Genomic DNA, 27,212 nt, shown 5'->3' with positions numbered 1-27,212 from the left:
TGTTTGAATCGTTTGGGAAAAAAAGAAGTTTTTAATGGAGACTAAAACACACCGCATTTTTTAAATTTTTTTCTTTATTACACTTTTAATGTCATCTAATCTCATATGCTTAAATACTTCACAATACACATTTCACATTTTCATGTAATATTCAACATCAACGCTGTTTGCATACAATTTTCTCGTCATATTTTTGCTTTGTTTGTTTCCAAATATTTCAAGACACTTCATCATTTCTTCTATCTTATCTAAAAAATTTCGTGTTTGGAACGGAAATCTAATTTCGGAATGTCAATGTGAAAATTAATTAGAAATGAAAGTGAATGATTAATTAGAAATGTTTGGAGAAATTTCACTTCGGTTCAGTTCTTCTTGTTGAAATTGAAAAGAAAAGAGAATAATTTCAGTGTTTCTTAATATAAAATTCGTGTCTTCTTCCCTTTTTCTACGTCATTATTCATTCTAATTTTGAGTGCCAGTTAATTTCAGGACATTTTCAACAGTGAATAATTATTAATAATCTATGAAAAACAATGGGACAACATGTAATCCTAACGCGAATATTCTCTCCCACTCATTTGTTGGTTAATACTCTTTTTTTTGTACATTCTGTCTACAATGTCTTTGGTTTATGTTTGTGTTGACGTACTAATTGGAATGAAAAAATATAGATCCCATCGAATTTCCAATGTCCAATCCAGAAAATAGACATCAGATGTTTGGAGAAATCAATTGGACAATCTGTACTGGACGAGAGAGTGACTCTATTATCTTTGTCTGCTTCTCACTCCTTCTGCTGTGTATCATCTAGATTTTCTTGCTATGTATTCCAACGGAATAGGATGGTTCATTTGCAAATGTTTATTCATTACACACAGTTTATGATATCTCTGCGTGAGACTAGCGTAATTCTATTGACAACTATTTTAAATGGTAATTTCATGGTGCAATGTCATTTATGCTGCACTTGACTGTTTCCTACTATATGTACTCATCGGGAGGGACGAGATGATGCAAAGAAGAAGGAACAAATCGATTGAAAGACTAGAAACGAGCAAAATGTATGCGTTTTTCTCTGGCTGAGAGTTTATATATATATAAAAAAAAGGGGCGACGTCGGCCGTGGTGGTGGCATAGCAGAAAATAAAGAAGCACATTTTAAACATACATAGCTCATTAAATGAAATAAAAAGGATGCAAGGGCAAAAAGTATGGCCATCATTTCATATACAGAGAGAGATAAAGGAAATGTTTCATCATACGTCTTGCTTTCGAGTCGCAATTAACCTATTTCCACGCACTGATTACAACCATAAATCTTGCAAATTTTTCAACGTTCATTTTAACAATTTCATAAATCCACTCTTCAACTTCACCTTCTTCTTCTTCTCGTTCAATGTTTTTTTTATTGTCGACTATGTAAATGTGTACGTGCAAATCTTTGGCAATATATTCGTAACACTAATAAATATACAGCAAACTGCTACTACTCCCTCTCTCTCTCTCTCTCTCTCTCTCTCTCTATTTCTCATTCGCTCTTCATACAACACAGACAATTCACTAAGTTTTCTTCACAAAACAAGTACAGGATAACTGAAACGATTCACTTAATTGGATTCTACAGAGAAAAAAAACAAACAAACATCAGCTTTCATCATCACCTTAAACTAATGCATTATTTTTCATTTTTCTCTCCTCACTTTTTTTTCCTTCGGCGAACGACTGTCTATTTTTCTGCTCATAAAGCTAATCAATTGGGTGTTTTTTAGTCTAAAATGTAAGTGGTTTTTTTCCTCTGTGTTTGTGTGTGTTTTTTTTCGGTCAATTTATAAATGATTCTTTGATGGGCTCGAATTGGTTGAAACGTATTTAAACGAATTCTTTCAAGCATATTCATATTCAATTCGAATATAACGCTCAAAACTTAATCAAACCGAGATTCATATTTTCTCTCTCTTTTTCAACTTCTTTTTTTCTCGTTTTGAAAACGTGTAAAAATGACGGATCGGATTTTAAATTCGAATCGAATTGGTTTTATTTTTGGTTTTCATTCGATTTTTGTTTTCGCTTTTGAAATGTCTTCATTTATCACAAATTTTTAGGCAATTTTCAAAGTGATCGACTGCTGCTGATTGCACCTAAAATGAATTTTTCAACTAAAATTGCCTTATTTATCAATTGTTAAAAAAAGAAAACGAAATTAACAACACAGTTTCAATTAGCCTAGACAAATACTTCATTTCACAAACGCCTATCGCTGTTATGGTCTGGCCAATCGCTGTCGCCCAGTGTATTTTTACTATGATCGTATGATTTTCGATCGCTGTCTTTGCCGCTGGCATTCACATCATCACCTTTGGCTTCTTTTCGCATATTGGTGAATCGATCTTTCGTCAATCGCACCAGGTCAATATCACCAACGCCACTGCTGCTCGCCAATGTTGATGGAGATCCAAGCGAATGCGTTGCATATACGTTGCGTTTCTTGGGCGTTGTTGTTGATTTCATATTGTTACCACTGCTATGGCTATGGCCCGGAGTGCTGTGCGCACTTGCAAATGAGTATGTCGGTCTCTGGTAGACACTTTGCCGTTCGAATTTTTGATACAGGTTCGTCGATGCGGTTAAATCATCGAGAGACGATCCATTGTCCGTTGACAGCAAATGATTTGAGGCCGGAGCATTGGAATGCTGCTGCTGTTGCTGTTGCTGTTGCATTGATCGCATATGAATTTCCGGCATATTCTTTGCTCTGATATTGTTTGTTGATGTGTCACGTTTATGTTCAATGCTATCGAAATACCGTGAACTGTACATTGGCATGCGATTGGAACTACATGCTTCTGCATGATCTTTGTACGATGACCGTGATGCTTGCTGTTGCTGCTGCTGTTGCTGCTGCTGTTGCTGCTGCTGTTGCTGATGTTTCATTTCCCGTTGAAAGGCTAAGGCGATTGCATTTGCATCTTCACCGGTGTACGGTGTTGATGGAGTCATTGGTGACACGTCAGTGTATTCCGTTTTTTCCGATTCAGCCGAACAAATACTGTGCCGCGTCAAGTCCTTCGGTAGCGAATGGCTGCTACTGTGATTCCGTGGTGATATTGATGAATAGTGTGGCATATTTGGCGTGAACGTATTCAATTTTTCATAGTCACGACTTGGGAAATGCATTCGAGATCGTGTGAAAATATCGCGACAATTGCTGATTGTCGGTTCATCAGTGTCTGCTGAATAATTTCCAGCTGATGAAGTAATCAGCATATCCTCCATCGATTGATAGCCCGTGTTTTCGACCCCAGTGTTTGGCACATTTTTTAATTTTGCATGCATAAAATTCGACGAACAACTGGGAATATTCTCATGTAATCGACCATTATCTAAACGACCACTAATCGACATATTTTGCGTCGAACTAAATATGTTTTGAACATTTACACGTGATGTCGACTGATTTGATCCGATACTTTTGGCACCGCATTCAATCTTCTTTCGTGCCTTTCGAAAGGGTAACGTATTTGAATGGGTCGAATCACGTTGTGTATCACTGTCCGATAGTGTTGCCGAATCGGTGGAATCTTTGGCTTTGAATGCATTCAATCGATTTTTTATGCGATGATTGGAATGTGTTGGTGTCGCACATATTTGTTCAATTGAATGATGATTTTCACTGACAATTGGCTGTGTACAATCTATACTGTTCAAATTCGTTTGATGCGGTGCGGCTGATATCGGTTGGATAACAACACCCGAATGCTCGGTAATCTGTTGACATTGATTGTAGAGATATCGATTACGGCGCACCGGACTATTTGGATCGGAATACGGTGGCGGTGGACCCCAAATACCAAAATGATGTGGATTATTGATTAACGTGTAGCTTTGCATCATGTTTGAATTATCGAGCCGTGACATATTTGTCGAAAAACCGTATTGCGAATCTGGGCTAGATGGCGTTTGACGGAAACGTTGATTATCAGTTCGTTGCCAGGGAAAGCGTGGCCAACTCCATCCCGGCCGTTGGGTTTGCAACGAATTTTGATTCACCATTCGTGATACGATCAGGTCATCGGCTCCTGCGAATTTCGGTAAATGGAAGAATTGGGTTAGCTTCATTTTAATAAAAATAAAAATAATGAAGATTTTTTTTTTTAAATAATCAAGAGAAAACCTCAATGAGAGTTGCGAATAAAGACCAAAAAGATCATCATGAACAAATTACCTTGTGTATAATATGCGCTGTTTGGTGGTGGTGACCAGAATCGACTGTCGCTATCCCATGAGTAACTGGGTTGCATCATATTCCTGTGTGAATGGCATTGTTCGCAGCATCTACATGGGCCATTCCGTGGAGTTCCAATGATCGACGGTCCATTGCCCAATGGTGGCCATCCCGGCGGGCTTTGTCTACCATAAGCTTGTCGTCGTCGCAATTCCAACTGTTCCCAAATCATTTTCTTTCTCTCATGACTCAGCAATTGATATACCAACATGCCTGAAAATATCACATCATTTACCAATTTCAATTGAAAATCAACGATTCCATTTAAATATTGCATCAATTCCATTTAATTTAAAACTTCTGTTTCAATTAATTTCTCTTTTTTTGTGAATACATTTTTTTCTTCAAAAAACAGTTCTTTGGTCTCAATAAAAAAATGTGCTCATTGAATACTCACAGCTGAAAACGGCAACCAATACACCAGCAACAGAAATTCCGAAAATGGCACGTAAACAGCTGTACAGTGCATTATGCACAACGGTACACTCATCGGCCGAATCAAATACAAATCGATAGCCGCCAACTACAGTGAAAAAAACGAAAATTCAATGAAAAACCATTTAAAAAGACGAAACTGCAACCAGCAAACCAACCAACCAACCAACCAAAAAAAACCTAACCGAATCGAGTTACAATTTAATGAATAATTTGCATGTTTCGTTTCATTTTTAATTAGTCGTATAATTGCGAGACGAGATGCTTACTTTCATCATTTGCACCGAGGTTTCCGTTTTCATCCTGCATTGTATGCGTTTCCACCGAGTAGCACGTACACGTTCGTGTTTTTCTTGTGTATTCGCATTCTCGTAATGCCTGCAATCGGCTCATGTGTATTACAGTTGTTGTAACTGTAGACAAAGCGCACGTCAGCGCCGACGATAAGCCACATGCTCCAGATAATTTGATCTATTTCCATTTTCGTAAATCGCGAGAGACAGAGACATAGGGAAAGAGACAGGGAAATAAAGATATAAAATTGTGTTGCAATGACGCAAATGAATCAACGAGTGAACTAAACACGAGTCACACACACACACACAATTCATACACGGACCGAGCGACCAAACAAGCGAACTAAATGAGAACTTTATGCACACGGGACCAAGAAAACTTAATGTATAATCCGATTTTAGTTTAAAGCTCTCACTTGTTCTCATTTGGTTTCACTCCCGAAAAAGGAGAAACGTTGTCAACTCAATTTTGTCGCATCGGCGCGCATTTTTCTGTTTCTCTACTCTGAATTTCAATCCCATGCAGTGAAAATTGTCATCAATCGAAACGGAATGTGTAAACCTATTTTAGGGATACGATTAAAATATGCATGCAATTTTATACTTACTAAATAACTATAGCGATTTCGTCGTCTAGCTAAGCTTATGATGCACAGTCCGGTCAACATTAACTGCAAATATATTCAAATGAACAAATAAACATAGATTAATGTCTTTTTTACATTTAAAATGAAAAAAATTGTGATTTTTTTTCTTCGCAAGTCAAACGAGAAAATTATTCCATCACGTAAAGTCGATGGATAACATAACGCGATCAAGCATTTTCAAACAAATACGATTCTTTTGCTACCATCTTTCGCCATATCAAAAAGGGGTTTTTCTCTTTAAGATTCCATTAAAAACCATAAAGTGTTGAAACGGGATCAACGGAATACTGCAAAAATACTTTCATGACTCGTGGCAAATATATGAGAAAAAACACGAAAATCGGGAATGGTTAGAAATTTTTTTTTATTCAAATATCGCGGTACTGTGGTTTTTTTTTTCTTTAAAAGTGATCCTAAAGTATCGGCCAATACCATTTTCATATGAATGTAGGCGTTTATAGTGGCCCATTTCAACGTAATTGTGCTTGTGCCTCGTTTTGTGTCAAAATGAGCGAAAATACACAACCGAACAAAAAGTCAATTTAAATATATAATTTTCGTTATCATTGCTATTATTCAATTTTATTTATTAGATAACGATGTAATCGTGCTATTTTGGCCAAGTTTTGCAATGAAAGGTGCCGCAAATTGGAATGTAACCTTCCAGTCTAAAATTCCCGAAAGTTTTTTTTCATGTATACCTTTATCAAGAATAATGACGCTATATTAGTTTTTTTTAAAGAACTTTCTGCCTATTTTCTGGAAAATAAAAAATATTAGTTACTTTATTAGACTAAAACACTTATACGAGCCTTCAGACACGTGTAACGAGCCAGTCTTTGTTACATTGAAAAAATCGAGATCATTTGATGACAGGTTTTTTCTTTGTAAACCAATCCAGAACTGAACACCACAAAGAATGATAACACTTCTATTCTTCTTCTACAAATTTGAATCAATTTCGAGTGTATTATTGCATTTATTTCAACCGTCGATGTACTTTGTAACGATCCAGTCTTTTATGTGTAACCTTCCAGTCCTTTTTTTGATCAGAGAAATCGGAATCGTTTATGACAAATTTCTATTACAAATCGATTCGAAACCAAAAATCATGATAAATTCTCGTATTTCTATTTGTTATCGACTGATTTGAATCTAATTTGAATTTGATATTTGGTTTATTTAGCCCGAGGAATTTTGTGTAACGAGGCAGTCTTTTTTCTGTAACCTTCCAGTCCGTATATTTTGGATCGTAGAGCGAGCCGAATTGATTTTTATGGGGTAAATATGGTTTCGTTCGTTTCTTTGATCCTTCAGACAGCGAACAGAACCTTGGAGTACAAGGATGCTCTGCTGGAGGAACTGGATTTTAGATATATGTAAGATAAACTCCAAACATATCGCCAAAATTGTAACCTTCCAGTCCAACAAAAAAACGGCTATATCTCTATAGGTGTGAGAGATATGGGAAAGGTTTGTTGGTATGAAATGTTCCTTTTGTGGTCTAGATTTTCCTCAGCATAATACTTTAAGTAGTTTCTGGGCTTACAGAAGAGATATGAGCATGAATATTTTGAAAAATCGTGCGAATGTAACCTTCCAGTCTGTGTTTTTGCCCATATATTGTCGCTCGGATTTATTTATTATTTTCTCTCTGTCCGTGTGGTTGTATGTTTTCCATTTCGCTTGTACATTTTATCGATGCGATGAACCTTAAAAAAACCGCACACACGCCGAATGTATTCGATGTTTCATGCAACAACTCCATCATGTTTAAGTGCAAAAACGAAGGTTTTATTCTTTGGTTTCAGTGTGTTTGCTCAACTGTGCGCGTTCTAATTTTCGATTTGAAAAAACGGCTCGAACCAATTGGAAGGTGTCGTATACGAACGATCGAGCGTCCATTTAGTAAATGGGAAACATCGACAACTAACAAAAGCGCACACGCACACCTAGCAGAAAAGTAGAGTGTAAAAGCGAGCAGAAAGAGGCGAAAGTAAACGAAGAGAAAAGTGGAGAAATGAAGCACTTTGCTTAAACGAATATTTACCGTTCCCATGGATTCGTCGTTTTTCTCATCGTTAACGAATTTTCTTATCATTTGTATAATTCGTTATCAATTTGCTTGCTGGCGTGTGTTTGATTTCCAGTGAACGAAAAAGCTTTTTTGTCAACACACGTAGTATGCAGCCGTGTTTGATTTCTCTCTCTCTCTCTCTCTCTCTCTCTCTCTCTCTCTCTCTCTCTCTCTCTCTCTCTCTCTCTCTCTCTCTCTCTCTCTCTCTCTCTCTCTCTCTCTCTCTCTCTCTCTCTCTCTCTCTCTCTCTCTCTCTCTCTCTCTCTCTCTCTCTGCATGTGTGTTTCGTTTTCTCTCTGTATCTTTCTCTATTTCCAAATTTAAATGAATTGAAGTTTTCCAAGCTCGTTTTCGTTTCGCTACTTGCCATTCTCTCATTTCAAAAAAAAATCGCAGTTCATTTATTCTGATTGATGAATGTGCGTTTATTTTACCTTCCTTCGTTCCATACAGCACAAATTTCTAAAGCACTTCCATTCGGATAATTCAGAAGAAGCAGTTTTCAAGAATAAAACCAGAATGATTTCAATGAAAATGGCAATTCGATCCACAAAATTTCATCGCGCGCACACACATGTACACAACCTATTGAAGCCTTCAATTAAAATAGTCGCTGAGTTTCTGTAGTTGCGTGTGATTATTCAAACTAATCAGATCGAAAAAAGAAGAAGAAGAAGAACATGTTCAACCGAAATAAACGGTATTTTATCGGTGTCAATGCCACACCAGCCAGCTCAAGTATGGCACAAAATACAAACATTCTATCGCAAAAAAACAAATAAAACTAAGTACAAATATTTTGCCAGCTATTCACTTTTGTTGCGTATGTGTGTTCGTTGACGTAAATGTGTATTTTTAGTCGGCAAAATGTTTGTTGATTTTGGCATAATGAAAGTGTCTGTGTCGAATGGATTGCGTTTACATCTTGCAACGAAACACTCACATACGTCACACTGAGTGGGTAATATGATCTGCGTAAAAGTAAAAAGAAGCCAGTATTGAAATTCAATTTCAATGAAAGAGTAAAGCCGAAAAAAAAGAGAGAGCGAACAAAATGTACGTGTGAATTTTTCGTTTCGTTTCGTTTTCTGCATCTTATGGGGGCCAACGCTGAAATGTCACGCATGAATAATATGTCAGAATTGACAATCAAAGTGAAGGTCATACGAATAACTAATGCATATTGAGTGATGCTGTCTATCTCTGCTCTTGCATCGATTCCATCGGCTGGCGTCTCGCGCATCCATGGAAACAAAAAGCAATAAACATAACCCGGCACACTCGTTCACAACCAAAAGCAGAGCCGAAAAAAAGAGGAACGAACAAATATTCTATGTATCGACATAAAGAAATATGGGTAATTTTATTTTTCTTCTTTTTTTTCTTCTTTTTTTTCTTCTACTTTTGGTGAATGCTTCTTTTTTCATTGAAGCGCCCTACGGATAAAACTTTTTCCCATAAAGAGTGCGCGCATTGGTACTCTAACGGTGTGGGTCTTCGTTTTTTTTAAATTAATTTTTACATTGAGAAAAAAAGTAAGCAGAAAGACCGAAAGAAATGTATCTCATAATGTATCCATGGTAGAGGTACAGTCGACATAACGCCTGTCATAAAATGTGATTTAGAACTTGGCACACACGCACAAAGTGAGAGAGAGTGAGAGAGAGAGAGAGAGCGAGTGACATAACTATCCATGGATATTTTTTTCGTTGTTTTCTTTTTCGCGCGCGATATCATCATCATCGAACAAATAATCAACAAAGTTTTAATGAATCTCGAGACCAAATCAAAATACAAATATTCACCACCGCAAAACAAATAAGCATAGTGTTTTATTTATTGTTTGATTCTGGCCTGTGTGTGTGTGCGTGCGCGCGTATAACCAACGATTAAAAATGCGTTGTATGTTTGCCAAAGCTTTTGTGTTCGACTAACACTGTTTGTTCGATATGGTTTGCATTCATAATCGTTGCGCGCTTAGAGATTACCGCGATGACCGATACGCCTGAATGGCGCATGTAATGCCATTAAAATGATGTTATCGAAAAATTGATAGCCGTGGAAAAGCACACATCGAACAAGAGCACAAAAACTGGAATGAGTGAGAAAAGCCAGCAGACACGAATACATTTTACCGAGAGGAAGTCCCCAAATGTAATGTGTGCAAATGGCATGAATATGAATGGCAAAACGATAGAATGAAAGAGTGAGAGAGAGGGGCGGTACACGAATAAATAGGTTAAATTTGATAAATTGACATGAATTCACACATTAAAGCTTATTCATTCATAACCATAAATATTCTGACAATTCATTCGTACAATAAACAAATGACTCGTATCTATGATTATTGGCTTTGCGTCGCCCCACATATTCTTTTTTCTCTTATTTTATTCGTTCGATATTTCGTTGCTCTCTGGCAGCTCGTACGCTTTGCCGACTCGCAGTACAAAATCCAATTCATACACTCACATATTTTTTTTGGTTCGGTTTGTGTGTGTGTTATATTTTTTTGCATTTTCAGCTACTTTTCAATTTTCAGCATCATTTCCATTTTTCTTCGTTCCCATTTCCATGATGTGTATCCATTTTTTTTCATCTGACATTATGCATTCCAGAGTCATTTTTTTTGCCTCATCCAACTGTACGGCCAGAAAGAATTGGCCAAATCATAATAAAAACGCTTTGAATAGCAGTTTTCGCACTCAGGTAAAGAAAAAACGGCACAGACCAATCCATCCACTGTTACAAATGTCATATTTTTCACTTTTGAAATGCTTGAAATATGAATTAGATGCGCAAAAAGTGTGAGCTCTTTCTTTCCTCGTTTCTACCATTCATGCATTTCTTTCGTTCAACATAAATAATGAAGGTGAAATTCGGCAATGGTGAAAAATTGATATTAACATTTAACATTCAAGACGGTGAAAAGTGTTTTTTTCTTTTATTCGTCGTATGGCTATTTGCTTCATTTTTCGACTGTTCGTGTATGACAATTCTTTTTTTTCTAGCCATAGCTTGAAGCTTTTCATTCAATTTTTCATACACGAAATGCAGCAACAAAAAAACACCGTTGGTTTAGATTACACAAGTGGTTAGGCCATTAGTAAGTGCAAATAACGGTAATGGTTGTCACTTCTAGTTTGGTATATTTTGTTGATGATGTTGTTGTGCTTTCCTTACATTTTCTACGTGAATTGTGCTTTCGCTCAAGCGGAAAAAAAAGTATTCGCACTAATTAAAAGTTCATTGTTTTCCCATTTTCATTCCAATCATATTGGTGCTTTTCGATGCATCAATCCAAACGAATACCACAAACCGGTGTGCAAAACTCTTCGCAAGCATTAAACACACTCGTTCTCGTGCGCGTGTAAATTCAATGGGAGTTCATTGAATTGGATGTTCGAGTGTATGGTAGCAAAAGAGAAAAAAAAAAATTGAGTGCATCGCTGTAAATTGGATTTTTGAGTTTGATGAATGTGTCGCATGTGCCTGTACCGTTTGAATTAATTTTTTTTCTCTCTGTTTTCAGCGCCTTGTTTGTGCGACAACGTTTCATTGTTTGTGTATGTTTTGCTTTTATCGGAGGCGCATCAACAAAAGCTCCGCTTTTTTTTCCCTAGCGAGATGCACTGATCCTAAAGGCAAAAGAGCGAGGGAAAAATTGGTTTGACAGCAATTTTCTCGCTTGTTGCTTATTAACAAGCAATATGGGGCGCGTATCAGCATGTCAAGCTCAGGAAATGAACTAAATTAAATTACAATCGATACCTATTTGCTAGTTTAAACCAACGAACGTCATTGCAGCAGAGAGCGAGCGGGAAAAAAAATTGAATAAAACTGTTGCAAAATGCAGTGCAGCGTATCGAACGAGCCATCTCTTTGTGCATATCATCAATGGACGCATTTTTTTTATCTCTCATTTGCTCTCCTTTTCACTCGCTTGCCCCACTCTCTGTATCGAAACGAGAGAGTGGCGTACATAAGACACGGAAATCATCATGGGATCTAATAAATACTTAAGCGACGCTGCCAATATATTCAAAGCGTAACTAGTTTCGCCTGAAATCAAATTCTAATTTTTTTTCTGAGCTACCATGCAACTGAAGTGGCTGTAAGCCAATGTCGACAACGTAGAAGAACGAGCACATTTCTGCAGCGTTGAACATTCTAGTTCGGATTTTTTTTGGTTAACTACCATGAAGTTAAAGGATACGAAATGAATTGAGAAAATTAAATTGATAAATATTCGGAAGCACAAATGCAGCCATAGCCGTGGTTGTATCGCGATAACATCAATAACAACAACAACGTCGTCATTTGTGTTGAATTGCGTAGCACAGGAAGAAAAGAAAATGATCAAGTCTATTTATGTTTGTGTTCATTGTCGTCGCAAGCGACAAAAGTTATTGCGTTGGGGGCTCGAATAGAAATGAGTAAAGCGAGAAAGTATGGCGTAATTCAACGTGTCTTTGCGTCGACGTTTGACTGTTGTAGCACAATATAATCGATGTCATTCACATAATACTTGGGTTAACAGTCGACCGACCGACCGACCGACAGCGGCAAGCATCGCGACTCTTTCACTCGTACAATTATGGTTTCATTACTATGTACTTCTTCACTTCTCTTTTTTTTCTTTTCCTGCTCTTTTCTCTCTTTTTTTCTGCATTTCATTTGACTATACGCCACTAACGGCTGCATTTGACGTGTTCCCGAATTGGAACAATAAAAACCACGTTCGTTCGTTGCCTTTATTTTTTGATTAAAACTGCAAAAATGAAAAAGCCATACAAATCCAAAATACAATAAATAGACGTCTAAACAAAGCGCTTGCTTTATCATTTCCATCGTCGGATCTCCGCGCGTGCTCACACAAAAAAAAGGATAAATCAGATGACATGGGAGTAAAAGAAATGTAGGGAAAAAAAGCCAAAGGAATCACAATTCATTGAATTAAAAATAAACTGGCGCGCACGTTTATTCAAAATAAATAACAAACATTGTGCTGCCGACTGAGTGTATGTTCGTATGCATTGTTGTACCTGCACACGATTTATGTTATATTTGTGGCGAAAATGCTTTTTGTTCGGCAAATGTGAGCCGGGCCGGGCAAATAAACTTTCGCCCGTTCATAAATCCATTAAATTCGAAAGTTATACGTCCTACGGTTTTATTTGAGGGAAAAAAGTAGTAGCAGCAGTAGTACCATCGCCCAATGCCAAATGTGAATGTGAATGTGAATGTGTTACGTGAGTGGGGCTGATTTGAAAGGTGAAATAAATGCCGATCGTAAAAATGACGCTATTGCCATTGCTTTAGCCACTTTCTCCCCCGCTCGTGCACTCCATATGCCGGCATATTTAAACATATGATACATGTCGCAAATGCTATTGTCATCACAAATACGGTTGTTGCTGATTGTTTGGCATATCGAACAGGAAACGTGCATATTTCTCGGTATCACGCGCCAACAATCCATACTCTATGAACACACATTATACTGCCATCAAGCAGAATATATGTAACCAATTCAAATGGAACATTGAACAGAATGAGAAAAAATAGCATTCTGATTTGTGCTGTATGTGCTGAATATGAACTGTGTGGGCTGCTCTTTTTTTTGTACGATGTCTCTCTCTCCCTCTCTTTCTGCCTTGCCACACATCGCAAATGATTTATCTATAAATATTTAAATTACACGGAGTTTGTTTTGGAAAATTTCACTTGTGATTCAGCTTAACCCTCTAATGCATATATTTTATACAGAGCTGGGAATTTTTTTCCATGCTTATTTTACCTCATAAGCACTTAAAAAAATATTCATAATCTGGTATAATGCTGGAATTATCAATAAATCGCAAAAATCAAAATGTTCTTATAAGTACAGTCATGCATTTACGACCAATATGGAAATTGCGAAGTATATGAACAAACCGAATTTGCATAGCTGTACTTATAAGAACAGCTTGCAAATTGAGTGATGTTGACATCGGAATTCGTGAATATCATTTTTTCTGGATTATTTGTGATAAAAATAGGTTAAAATAAAATGAAAATAAAATTCCACACTAAACCAAGCACACAAAATATCAAACAAAAAGAAATCCAAATTGCATGGCTGTAGTTATAAGAACAGTATGCAAATTGACGGACAAATGTTGCACAATTGTAAAAAATCATTGAACTTGAATTGAATTTGGTTAAAAACACTCCAAATAAGCAGAAAAAAATTCCTGAGGTCAACAAAATAATTTTATTCGATTTAATCACGTTTCAAAAACAGGACACGAAACGAAAATAATTTATTTTTACGGAAACGTCGTTTTCTTGTACAAATGTTGTCATAACTTGACACTGGTTGACCGCACACAAAATTTTTATGAGAAAGAAATGTGCGCTAGTGTTCTCCAACGAAAACTGTCATACATTATTTTGTGACATAATCAATGATTCGCATTATAGAAAGGTTTAAATGAACCAACCTTATAAGTTCACGTATGCACTAGAGGGTTAATTGGATTAAATTACCCGAATGGAGAGAGACGAATGAAAAAAAAACAGCACACAAAACGCGTCACATTTTCATCTGGCGCGCCAGGGAAAATATTAAAACCCCTTTACGTGATTTATTCATGCCATCAAATTAAAATGCATTGTTTCGTCCGTAATTCAGATGGAAATATTGAAATGAACAAGAAGACGACGGCTTTTCAAAACAATATGCTTACACAATTTTCTGAATTGAACTAATGAACTGGAATGCAATTTAACGATTTTAAGCAACAATAACACGCATTTTATTAACAATAACAGGCAGCCCATCATCACCCTCCAGCGCTGGAATTCTAAGTCATTCCACCAAAATCGTTCGGAATTATTTTTTTCGTACATAAGACCATATTAGAGTGAAAGAGAGAGATTCCACTATTTTTCAGCGTGCCGCCGGAATTATTTCTCACACAATCCACTCTTCTTTGTTTTATCGGAATAATTCCGGTGGTACACACCAATATTAAATGGAGAATCTGTCACCTTGATATGTGGTAATATAGCGGTTTACCCGATGTAGAGGGGAATGTAACCTCAAACTGGATTAATTCCTATATAAATATATGGCGCTCTCTCCGCCATATATTTATGTAGAGATTCATCCAGTTTGAGGTTAAATTCCCCTCTACATCGGGTAAACCGCTATATTACCACATATCAAGGTGACAGATTCTCCATTTAATATGACAGTGTACGCTGAAAAATAGTGGAATCTCTCTCTTTCACTCCAATATGGTCTTATGTACGAAAAAAATAATTCCGAACGATTTTTGCGGAATGACTTAGAATTCCAGCTCGGATAACGAAAATCCAGTATGCATTTTAATCACTGTGTGTCATATTAATTAGAAGCTTAGAATTCCCCATCATGTGATTATAACAAATGGCATCGCATTATCTTTTTGTGAATCGATTCATTGAACAGTGCTGGTGACGCCGGCGGCGTGGTGGTGGTGGTTGGTGGTGATGATGATGATGCTGGCGATTATCGAATAGGACGAGCGGTTTATGTTGTATGCAAATGTGTGTGTGTGTGTGTAGCTGTGGATACCATCGAAATCTTTTTCGATCGCAATGCATTGTCTGCAGACATGAATGAAAACTGCTTTTTGCTGCCATTGCTTACAATTGAAATTCCTGTAATTCCATCGAAATGAAGAAATATTATTGCATGACGTGACATCGAAAGATAGAAGATTGCCATAGCATTGATGTGCACAGAACTCGAACAGAGAGAAAGCGGAGGATGAAGGAAAGACGGCAGTGTCCCGGCGAAAATAAAAAGGAGATAGAGGCAAAATTGATCAACGCAAAATGCATCAAAAATCTAAAATTTATGAACGAAACTTCACGTTTTCCATCAGGATTCGGTGCGGTGTGTCACTATTACTGATTCCGTTGGTGCCGTTGCCATTTGTTGTTGTTGTTTTTTTTCGGTCTCTCTCCAAATGGAACTCTGCAATATTGATATGAGCAATGTTTCCTTCCACATAAAATATGCAACCAAGTATATCGATTACAGTTTGTGTACGTGAATTGGTCTCTCTTATGATGACGTATTGAAATCATATAAAATGCACACATGAGAAAAAGCGAGATTGTTTGTTTGCAATCAGCGCCCAAATTTGTGAAAAGCAGCAAAAGTGTTGAAATTCGCTTCGAAAGTACGGCCAAAAAAGAGGGTCAACAAGAGAAAGAAAAACGACCAGCACAATGTGAAAGTTATTTCGCAAGAAATGAGAATATTGCCTTTTCCAAGCATACACCCTTTACGCCTCTATCACTGCCTTCGTTTGGTGAATATTTTAGATACATTTCTATCGAAATCCATGGATTGAACATTAAATCATTTGTGCATAAGTTTTGATAAATAAAAACGAAAGAGAAAACTTTTCACGAGAAAACCAAACTACAAAACCAATTTTGGAGGAGTTAAGCAAAGGCTTTAATCTCGATCAAAGTAGTATAAATTGAAGCCACACGATGAAATAAGTTCTTCAATTTAGTAGTTGTTCAAATATGCCATGCGATTTCTTTTTTCTTTCATTTCATTTTGGTTTTTAAATTAGAAATTATGAATGTCTATGCTGGTATGAATAGAAGGACGAGTCATTTTGATGGCAATTGATGTGGTTTTTTATGCATATTTGACATGCATCAGTGTGGAAAAAGCAACGGTTTCACCTATTAAATGATAAACATGAGTGGAAAAAAAATTACCAGAAGAAACTACTAGAACTATAAAACTGGAACATTTTGCAGCGCCGCTGAGCATAGACAAAGTTTGAAATAAACATCAACTCTCCCTCACATACACGGATGCAGCACAGCAATGTTTGCAATATTTTTTTTGTTACGTTGTTGTCGAAATATTTAAACGTGTTCATTCTGCTCAAAACGATGGGCGACCACATCATGGAGCTGTGTTTTGATTGGAAAGTAGTTTTTTTGCACCGAGCTTAAGCACATTTTTAATGGGTACAACTCATCACATTATGTGATTCACATACACACACACACACATACACCTACAACATTGCCCTTTACACTCACATATCCAATCTTCTTTTTTTTCACAATTTGCATCTTCTTGGGCATCTCCATTTTAAATAGCACATCTCTGACATGTTAACAAAATAAATGAGAACGAGCTAAATTATTAATTATGTATCTATCATCGTTTGAATTTGTTGCATAAACTTTTGTCGCTTTCTTTTGGTAACTAAAATAAAATTTTTCTTCTTTCATTTCAGATTAAATGCACGTGCGAGTTCGATCTAGAAGAGATTATACGAAAATGAGCGGAAGAGGAGAAAAAGGAATGGAGTGGGAATAAATGAAACGCTTCTGACTTTCAAATTGGAATATTCATTTTAGTGGAAAAACGGAAAAACGAAGAAAAATTGTTTCGCATCAAATCCAAAAGTTGAATTTATTCATTTTATTAAGGTAGAAAACAAGGAGTCGGAATACCAGAGAGTAATAAACATCATTTCATTTGTCATTTTCTGACTCTCAAACGACTCTCTTCCTTTTGCTCTCATCCAAGGCACCAAGGCTGCAATAATAGGGCAAAAAAAATGCTTTGTGCTTGTTTAAGCGTCTCGATTCAGGTAGTTCGATGAACACATTCAACCCTCTGGTTGTTATCATCGTCGTTGTCGTCGGTTGGGCTTAGTTTTGCATAATTTATTTGCATTTCATCGCATTTATTTGAAAATCATGTTTCATAATTGCTTTTCAGTTCAGAATATCCAACCATATTTTTTTCGCTCAATCTCAGCATCAGAACTCTCTTCAGAGCACAGAAAAAAACCACGAGAAAAAAGAGTAACACGCACAGGCACATCCATGATGAAGTTTTTCCCTTTATCGTGTGCAACAAACGTTCGGTTGGTTAGAGATGGGTAAACTTTAAAAGTGGCATTTAAAACGTGTTGCATTCGAAAAAGCGAACAAACAAAAACGACATTTTCGCCAAACTTAACCAAACACTTTCGCATTTTCTCTTTCTATTTGCTTTGCACCGAATGGGATTCGAATTCGGTTCATTTAACAGATTCACATTTCATTTTAGTTCTCGGTTTATTGTGAAAAATCTGCTCCGATTGAAGCCATGTTTTTAATCAAATTCCCCAAAATGTTGATTGTTTCCATAGCAAATGAATGCTAGACATTGTTAAATATGCAGCAGCAGAGAGAAAGACAGAGAGAGCGTTCTTTATTGTGTTAGGTAAAACTATGCCATTTATTTAATAAGACAAAATGTCCCGATATTTGGAGTACGCCACACACACATATAGACACATACACCAGAAACCATATAGTCCTCATCCATATTCCATGAGTGTGCAATGCATAAAGCATGCAAAAATCATCGTTCTATATAGAATTTGTGTGAAAATTTCGAATAAGTACGGCTACTGAACGAGTATAAGAAGCGGAAAGGCGATTAGATATTATAACGTATGTATGAGCACATCTCCTTATGCTATCATACGGGATTAATATCGTCTCGTTCTGTGTGTATGTGTGTCTGTCTGTCTCTCTTTCTCTCAAACACTCTTCCTTTGTGGTGCATGAGCAAATGCAATTCGGATTCCATTTGATAAAATATGTCACAGGCACTCCAAACGATAATATGCTGGTTGTGCAAAAACGACTGGAAAATCCGGTCTCTCCATTTTTTTTCCTCTTCTCTCTTCTTTTTTTTCATACTGAAATGGTTTCGACATTCCGGACAAATGATCCAGAGTTCGATGTGCAAATAAGATACCCGGTTGAATATACACATACCATTTAATGGACCAAGATGTTTAACGCAATTTCCCAGATTTCATTGTGAACCATTTCTTGTTTGATTATCAATGAAATTATCTCATTTGCACGCTATTTGCTTCTTCAGCAATATTCATTTTCGAGAATGTTATTTCCGTTTATTTTCTTCTTCGATAATGTTCACATCGGAAAATGCTACCGAGCATATGCTGCCTAAATGTTAACCATTTTAATGGCGAAAAAAACAACAACTTTCCAACCCAAGCGAAAAAAATTCGATCGATCGAAACGTTGTTTCGACGACCCAAAGAAAGAAAAGAAAAGAAATGGCAATAGATGCATTAGCAGCGAATTAGAAATTAATTTAATGATTTGGCGCGAATGCCAAAATTTCACGAGTGAACGAGTTAAAAAAAAAGCGATGAAACTACTTACCAAAGTGGCGGGAACAAATGTTGGAACTGTTTCAAAGTAGCCTATCGTGCTTGTATACGATCGCACCAAAAAATACACGCCGAGGAACATAGTGCCAAGTAGACATGATAGACCGCCGCATATTAAGCACCAAACAACATATTTTCGAATGCCAGCTCGCGGTGACACTAAGAGAGAGGCGAAGATTCGATGTGGAATAGAGAGAAAAAGAGTGAGATAAAACAATGAAACCAAAATGGAAAATGATAAAATGCAAATCGCATAGCAGGCGGAATATATAGACATATATACCAAACGACGATGAAAAAGAAAATGATTGTAAAATGTTGTAAAATCCATGCAGAAGGAAAAAAAAACAAATCCCAAGACCGTCATAAGCATGCATTGCATAAAGATGGATTGTTTCCTTTACTTTTCGTATTCGTTTTTTTTATGTTCGGTCGCTTTGTTGTCATCGTTTTGTGTGCAAAGACATTTATCGAAGTGCTCAAGCGAATGCTCGAAAGATTTCTGGGACAAAAATGTAAATCCAACCGAAAAATGCAGCAAGCAATGAAAAAGAAAACCTAATGGCAGCCAAAAGAGATAGTGATAGAGAAATCAAAGCGCCAGCATTCATCGGAACTGAAGAAATATTTTCAAGTCGGACGACAGCAACCGAAAAAAAATGAAATATAACATAGTAATAGCATAATTGGCAAAGGCCATAAGAGACGCGAAGCGACGCAAACATACTGGAATATTAACCCATTAACGCATTGAAAACCCCGAGCATCACAAGGTATACTTTGACAATTTTTTCACATCATACTACCTCATGTGTCTGGTGAATGAAAAACGATTATGTGCAACGGGAACTGTACGCAAACAACTGAAGCGTGGAGAGACTGATTTCGTGCTCGATACTACAAACAAGATTTTGATGCGTCGTTGGTCAGACAACAAAGATGTTACTCTTTGTACAAACATCGATCAATTGACTAGATAAATCTTCTCGAATAGGAAAATATCCCGTTATTTACTTTCTGAATAAAAAACACTATATGTGAAATTACTTGACTTCATTTCTTTTCGCGGCTATGAAATCCATACTGACGATATTTTTCGACCTGTCCTAGTGGTCATGCACACAACACACGTTGAGCGGTCAATATATACACACACTACAGACACGCTATCAAAGGATTTATACGGTTTGCGCGAAAGGCTACTTGATTTTCGGCCATGCATACGCTTATGTGATTGAAATCTTCAACTATCACCACAAGCGTCGTGTCAATAGAGCTCGTCTTATGTTTACATTGGAAATACGTGTTATTGTTGTTGTAGCTTCGTCGCCGTGTTTCTCTCATATCTTTGATATCTCTTTTTTCGTTTTTTCAGTCAAAGTTCTTTGAAATTGGTAATTTTTCAACTACTAATAATGTAAAAATGACATTTTTTCAATGAAAATTCAAAAAAAAAACGTGTCAACAAAATATCTGTTAAATGGCGCCCAGCGTCTTATTTTTAGGACAGAAGTTTTTGGTCATTTTCCCGGGTTCTGGACACCATAATTCAAATCTGACGAAATATTTGATTTTCTTTAACCAAAAGTAACTTCGATTTGAAATATTATCAAAAAATTCGAAGAAAAAAAATTGGCTTGGGCGTTAATGGGTTAAAACAATATGCATGGAAGCGTATAAATTGTTTGAACTAACATATTTTGAGCTAGAGAGAGTGTGTGTATGTGTATGAGTGCGCCTTTTTCGCATTTCGGGCGATTTTTTTTTCTCGCTTTTTTTGCGAAATATTTTAGCGCTTTTAAACTATTTTGCTAATGCTGCTTGCTTTCTATTGTGTTGACATGAAATGGGTCGGAGAGGAGAAATGTGTATGCAAAAGAGAAAGAAATTCAGTATGTAAATGCGTGCCTGCTACTTTTTATTCTTACTTGATGGTGAGCAAAAGTACGGGACACATGAACAAACAGGAAAAAACACCAACTCACACATGCATATTTACCGCTGCCGCGCGCTCAAAACGACACAAAATTTAATATTTCAGAGTTTGAGCGGAAGTACCATCGAAAAACAGCGCGACAATGCCACAAAACGATAACAACAGCAGCAGCAGCAGCAGCAGCAGCAGCAGCAGCAGCAGCAGCAGCAGCAACAACAACAACGACAACGGAAAATAAAAGGAAGACGAAAATACAACAACGAAAATAGCAAGAAAAGAAGCTGAACGAAAGAAGAAAAAAAATTGCACACGATATTCGAATACTGTGCCATTTATCACGATTAATATGCCAATATATTCAACTCAATGTGCGCACTTACGTACTCTCTATCTCCCTCTAACCTCTACGCTCTCTCATTTACAAACTAGCTGTGTGGAGTGTGTAACGAAAGCGTTTTTGGGCAAAATGAAAAAGCGAGCAAGAGATAGCGATTGAGTGAGTGAATATGAGTTGGGAAATTTGTCGAGAACGAGCGCCAAGCGCTTTTTCAACCATTCGTTTTTCCAGATGAAAGAGAGAACGAGACGAGCAAGAGTCTATTTGCAGGTTGCTGCTGCTGCTGCTGTTGCTGCCGAGCATTTCGTAGTGCATGTGTGCAATAGGATACAATTGATGCACTTGCCATTGCATGCTTTGCATATTCAAAACACATCACATTGTCACACCACACATCGTCGTGCACATTCATACACCGACAAATGAAATGCAAAGTCACATTTTTCTCTCTCCATAGGTTCGTTTGGTTGTGTCCTTTCTCTCTGATTTGCATTAGCCTTGTCTCACTCTCGCTCCGACTCACTTTTGCTCGTTCCTACGGCTTCAAATTACAATACATGACAAAAACGGAAGATATATTGCAGGGCTGCAGCCCATTAAAATTCGCACCGGAAAAACTAACAACCAAAATTTTTTTTTTAAATATATATATTTCTGTATAGGAACGACATGCTTAGAAAAAAAAAATAAACGTAAAGTAATATTTGAAAACCAAATCGTTGCAACACAAAAAGAAAGAGAGAGAGAGAGTGAGAAAGAGAAAATTAAGCAACGCACTTGGCCTAACAACAAAATTTCAATATACACACAACGCCACAATTACACGGCCAACAACAAAAACAATGCAGTCAAGTGCATGGTTACATGCACAGGACTGCAATTAAATATATCAAATAAATTGGGTTCTCTCTCTCTCTCTTCCTCTCTCTCGCTACTGTATGTGAGTATGCAAGTGCATGCATTTTTTTTGTGGTCGTAGTTGTTGTTGTAGTTTTTTGATAGAGTAATATTGTAAAATACCAGATGTTGGCTGCGATGAACGATGCGAATCGACTGGTGGTGGCCAAGAGCATGGCGGAACGCTGTATTGAACTACTTGCATCACAGGATAGCCATGCATGTTGTTTGTACACTACTTTGTCGCCTCTGCTGCTAGTGCTTCTTCTTCTTCTTCTTCTTCTTCTACAAGTACTTTGTTCTATACTTTAATTTGATTGCTTTGCCGCTCTGTCTTCACAGTGCTTTTCTTTTACTTTTCTTTCCCAGGTTCTTCTCTGTCTCGTCTCGTATGCGTGTGTATATATGGTTCGTTGTTATTTTTTCTTTAAATTCTGCTTCTTTGTTATGTAACTTCCAGCACTCCAATTGTAATTAAGAAATGTCGTCACGCGTTTTCTCCTTTACAAACCGAGCAGAAGAAGAAAAAGAAAACAAGATAGAAATAAGTGAAAAAAAAACTCATGAAGACAAAATGTTAATTTTGCACTTGTATTTTCTACATGAATAAGCACGGCTTCTCATTTAATTTAATGCTGTGTTGTTCTCGCTATACACATTGCAAATTCGATACACGCAGCGAGAAATAATCAACAATTCACTTTCTCATTCTCTTTCACTCAGTTTACTTGAGCTACTGTGCGGTTTTCATCCGAAAATACTAAACTCCATGATGGTATTATTATTGTTGGTGTTGTTATCATAATGTTTTGCCTTTATCGTAATCTCCAGTAAATAAAAAATCTACCATATGAATTTTTCTGGGGTTGTGAATTTAATACGCGCGTTCTTTTCTTCATTCGTTCTGGTTTAGCAAAAGCTAAAGAGAGAAAAAAATATGCGGATGTTTGTTCATTTTGCCTTGAACTTTTTGTCAATAATTCTTCGTACGAATTTCAATCCCAACGGTTGGTCTTTTCCCATTCACTTTTTCCCAATGAATTTGATCGCAAGAATTTCATCAAGTATGCGCGTTCCATTTTCAACCCCATTCTGACTTCCGTCAAACAAGACAGATAGCATCAGCGAAAATTGTTCACGTTCGAGCTCATTTATGATATAGAAACATACCAGAGCACAGCACAGCACAATAGAAGATCGGAAGCGTTTTCTCTCTCTCTCTCTACCTTTCCCTCGTTGTGTGCATCGCAATTGGCAAAACACACGTCAATACACATGTCATGTACAGCGCACCGAACCGTAAAATGAATGTGCACAAACGGATTGAACTTTGAGCCTGCGAATGGAACCATTTAACATAAACGTACACACGTTATGAATTCAGTGAGCGGTTTATTAAATATATCGAAATATTTATTAATGCGTTGCAATGCAAAAACCACAGCGCAAAATGTAATTCAGTTTAGACGTTGACGTGTTGTGTATGTGGTACACACAGGGAGAGAGAAAAATAGAGTGATACATAGACACACGCGGCGAATGACATTGTAATTTCATCATTGAATCTAATCTACGATCAAAAATGTTTAATTGGATGCTATCGTACATCATACTTTCCGAGAGAAATAAAAATGGAAGCCAAATGGAAAATGCTTGGTTTTCGTGTACGATGGGCGATACGAGCACCCCACACAATTACGATTTGTGTACACAAAACGCATTTAATAGATTAAATTTTTAATTTGATTGTAAACCGAAATTAGTATGCTAAATGACAAACTGAGGATTTTCCATCGCGTTTTGTGCAAAAGCAAAACGATGATGACAGCGCATTTTGAGCGAGAAATAAGGACGAGGAAGGGAATGCAAAGTGAAAAAGGGAGAAAAAGGAAGATAAGTTATTCCGACATTCTGAAATTCGAAAGCTCTTCTGTCAGCAACCCATTCGCATTGCGAATGTAGTGTGTGAGTGGCGAAGTGTTTGGCGAATGGAAAGAAAGCAAATGGCCCTGCTTGCTTTTCTTTTCTTCTTTTCGTCATCAGTCTCGCAATTCGATGGTACATCAACGTGACATGACAAGTGCTTCTGTGTACCATCATTAGATCGCATTCAAAGCGAGAATGCGTCTGTAAGAACGTCACAAGCACTTCCTTAATATAGCACAATATTTCATTGTATTCCATATTCGAGCCACATTTAATGTATCCTTGGATTACGGCACCAAAGGACTCAACGACTACTGACAGCAGGCATCTCCCTCGGTTGTCATGTGTCTCCTTTCTGTGTCTCTCCTCTCTCTCTCTCTCTCGTTCGCACTCACCTCGCATACCCTCGCTCGCTCACTCACTCGCATCCCATTCTGACGATATTTCAATTTAATGTTATTTATTTTCATGTAGTTCAAGCGTTGCATTTACGTTATTACTGAACTGAAAATGCTTGCTTGTTCGTGCGATAAAACATGAGATTGAAATTGGGGGGCACGTGTCTGCTTCACATTTCGGTAACTGTTTCGTAAATACACAGCACACATGAGAGAAAGAAAATACAATGGGAAATTCAATGTTTAAAATGTGCAAAATGCACTTTATCAAATTGTTTCGCATTCGGCACGCATGTGAGTCATCTTATGAATTCGTATTTTGAGCTGAGCTTAAGAAAACGCCTCATGTGTGTGTCTTTCTTTCTCTGTGTATGGCAAAATTGGTAAGCAAATAAAACGGAGGGTAGCACAAATAAATAGCGAATTGTCTTCAAGGGATGCAAAAAATAAATACCGATGAATCCACATTCGTATTCAATTCATATTTTCTTTCTGTGATTGTATGTCTATTTAGTTCAGTCCGAGCATCAATTTATTTGGGCATTGATATTGTATGTATCCGCTATCCAATTCCATTCGATTCCATTCGATTGTTAACGTTTGCTTCAACCAAAAACACAATTTCCACAATGGTTTCGCTTTTATTTGCACAAAATAACACCGTGAATCGTTTGAGAGACAGATATATGTATATGTAATGGTAATAACTTTTATTTGTAATTGAGCCGTTTGATTGGCATTCCCATTTTCATTGGTGGAGAATAAATGATGCGGCAATTGATTGATAGTGTATCAATATCAGAGGCTTTATTTGGGCTGCAACGCGCATCCATATTTTTTGCAGTAGCAACATTCAAACAATGCCAACCGATGTATAATACATCGTCACAATACACGCAAATATCACATGGTCAAATTAAACACCAATCGCAAAACGGGAATGACGTCGACTTTCTCTCTATGTCTCTCTCTCTCTCACTTCCTCTCTTCGTCGTTCTCAATTGATTGGTAATGAAAATCCTTAATGGCATTTTCGACCCTGACGCTTTCTCTCATTCTTCGAAACTCCCATTTAATTAATGGACGCTTCGCTTCGGTATTGAAATTTTGCAAATGCTGCAATTCAGTCAGGCATTTCAACTATCGGGTGAATTTTGTCTTGAAAATTGCGAGTTAATGCATTTCGATATAAATTCTATCGGTAGTGAGTGTTTTCATCTCTGCTCTCTTCACATTCAAATCGATCGAAACCTTGTATTCAAGGCTAGTGCTGCTTCCTTGGAAACTCACCTCAAATGAATAACACATTCAAATCGAGTGTGGAATGCAAACAACTATGTATCATGGAATTCGATCATATTTTATGAAGAGACAAAGCATGATTGGGTTGTTCTATCGTTTAATGTACGGTACCTCACCCAATGACAGAGTCTCAAGTGTTTGTCACTCGTTTGCACCAGGCAACCACATATATATTTTATGGTAATTATCACTTGTCGATTTCGATGCTCACTGAACGAGTGACAGAGAGAGAGAGAGAGAGAGAGAGAGAGAGAGAGAGAGAGAGAGAGAAGAGGAAGCTGAACTTCGAACGAATGGGAAGCAACGCGCACGCACACACACACATTTGGTCGGAATGGTTGTGCGAATTATTCAAACTCATCTGCTGAACAACATATCACACAACCAATATGTAAATCTCTTACAATTGGCATCTGAAGGCAAAATGGTAGCAAAACTGACTGAAGAGCAATGCAAATGACTTGATGACTGGTGGAACGCAACAAAAAAAAAAACACACACATACAGGACAAAAAAAATCGGCAAATAAATATAAAACCGAATAGAAATACAGACACTCGCTGTTTCAAGCGCGACGCGACAAAACATTTAAACCAACAAGAGCCATTACGATTGTCATGAATATTTTATAGTATCGTCTTTAGAGATTTTCCTATTTGAACGATATTCTGTCGCTTATTTCACGCTCACTACTTTACCCTCTTTCAATATCATTCCACACTTGTTCTTTGCTTCTCGTCTGTTTTTGTTGTTGTTGTTGTTTTGTTTCATTCCTCGCTTTCAACTCAAATGCCTATTTGATATGGCTTATTCCATTATTATTTCCCTTTTCCTGAGTCGGAACTGTGATAACATCAACACCGCACACAAATGAAACCATCCACATGAAATTGAAACTGATTTTCCAATGCACAGATTTTCTTCTCATTTTTGTTTTCTTTTTTCTACGAAAAAAAGTCTTATTTTTTTATGTTTGGAAAGAAAAATTGCCAAAAATCGCAACAAAAAAATTGATTTAGAACAACACTTTTCGAATCAAAACTAGAAAAACTTGTAAATTAAGATGAGATGCTGATTTTTTATTTTCTTCTATTATTCTGTATGATTTACCTCTCGTGCAGCTTCTGTTTTTCGATGATAATGATGACGCGGAAAACGACGCACACACATTTGCACAGTCTTCGGCTTGCGATGACAATGAAATGTGTTAACGAATATGCACATTGAATCCACACCGAAATTTTATGAGGCAAACGCCACCAGAGCAACGAGAGATGGATGAACGAAAAAAATCTGAACGAAAAAGAATAATACACGACACCAACGACAACGTGAAACGTTTCGATGTTGATTGCTAAAGCGCTTCAATATTTCCTTCGCTGATAATAACGCGAATGGCACAATCC

The 27,212-nt window shown here is 37.0% G+C and overlaps 1 protein-coding gene and 1 long non-coding RNA gene across 3 annotated transcripts; one reads left to right on the top strand and one right to left on the bottom strand.

Annotated features, from left to right (window-relative positions):
• Window positions 1–56: 56 nt before the first annotated feature.
• LOC129577386 (putative uncharacterized protein DDB_G0282129) lies at window positions 57–27,212 on the bottom strand. Of its 2 annotated transcripts, XM_055464320.1 has the most exons (8): window positions 26,917–27,212; window positions 22,304–22,681; window positions 19,003–19,169; window positions 5,622–5,684; window positions 4,987–5,188; window positions 4,680–4,805; window positions 4,223–4,495; window positions 57–4,076 (listed from the first exon to the last, which is right to left on the bottom strand). In XM_055464320.1, the coding sequence occupies exons 2-8, from the start codon at window positions 22,401–22,403 to the stop codon at window positions 2,242–2,244; spliced, it is 2,766 nt and encodes a 921-aa protein (XP_055320295.1). In that variant the 5' UTR covers window positions 22,404–22,681; window positions 26,917–27,212; the 3' UTR covers window positions 57–2,241. The 2 variants fall into 2 exon arrangements, with proteins under 2 accessions (XP_055320295.1, XP_055320296.1); XM_055464321.1 differs by lacking the exons at window positions 22,304–22,681; window positions 26,917–27,212 and adding an exon at window positions 20,996–21,082.
• LOC129577390 (uncharacterized) lies at window positions 8,743–20,206 on the top strand. Its single transcript, XR_008688996.1, has 2 exons — window positions 8,743–9,094; window positions 17,043–20,206. It is a non-coding gene; the product is annotated as an uncharacterized LOC129577390 (long non-coding RNA).

Source organism: Sitodiplosis mosellana, unplaced genomic scaffold (assembly GCF_009176505.1).
Source record: "Sitodiplosis mosellana isolate CC-2019 unplaced genomic scaffold, AAFC_SMos_1.0 Smas_scaffold_6197, whole genome shotgun sequence".
NCBI lineage: Eukaryota > Metazoa > Arthropoda > Insecta > Diptera > Cecidomyiidae > Sitodiplosis > Sitodiplosis mosellana.
The sequence above is the reverse complement of the archived record's forward strand: the minus strand, read 5'-3'. Positions and strand labels throughout refer to the sequence as shown.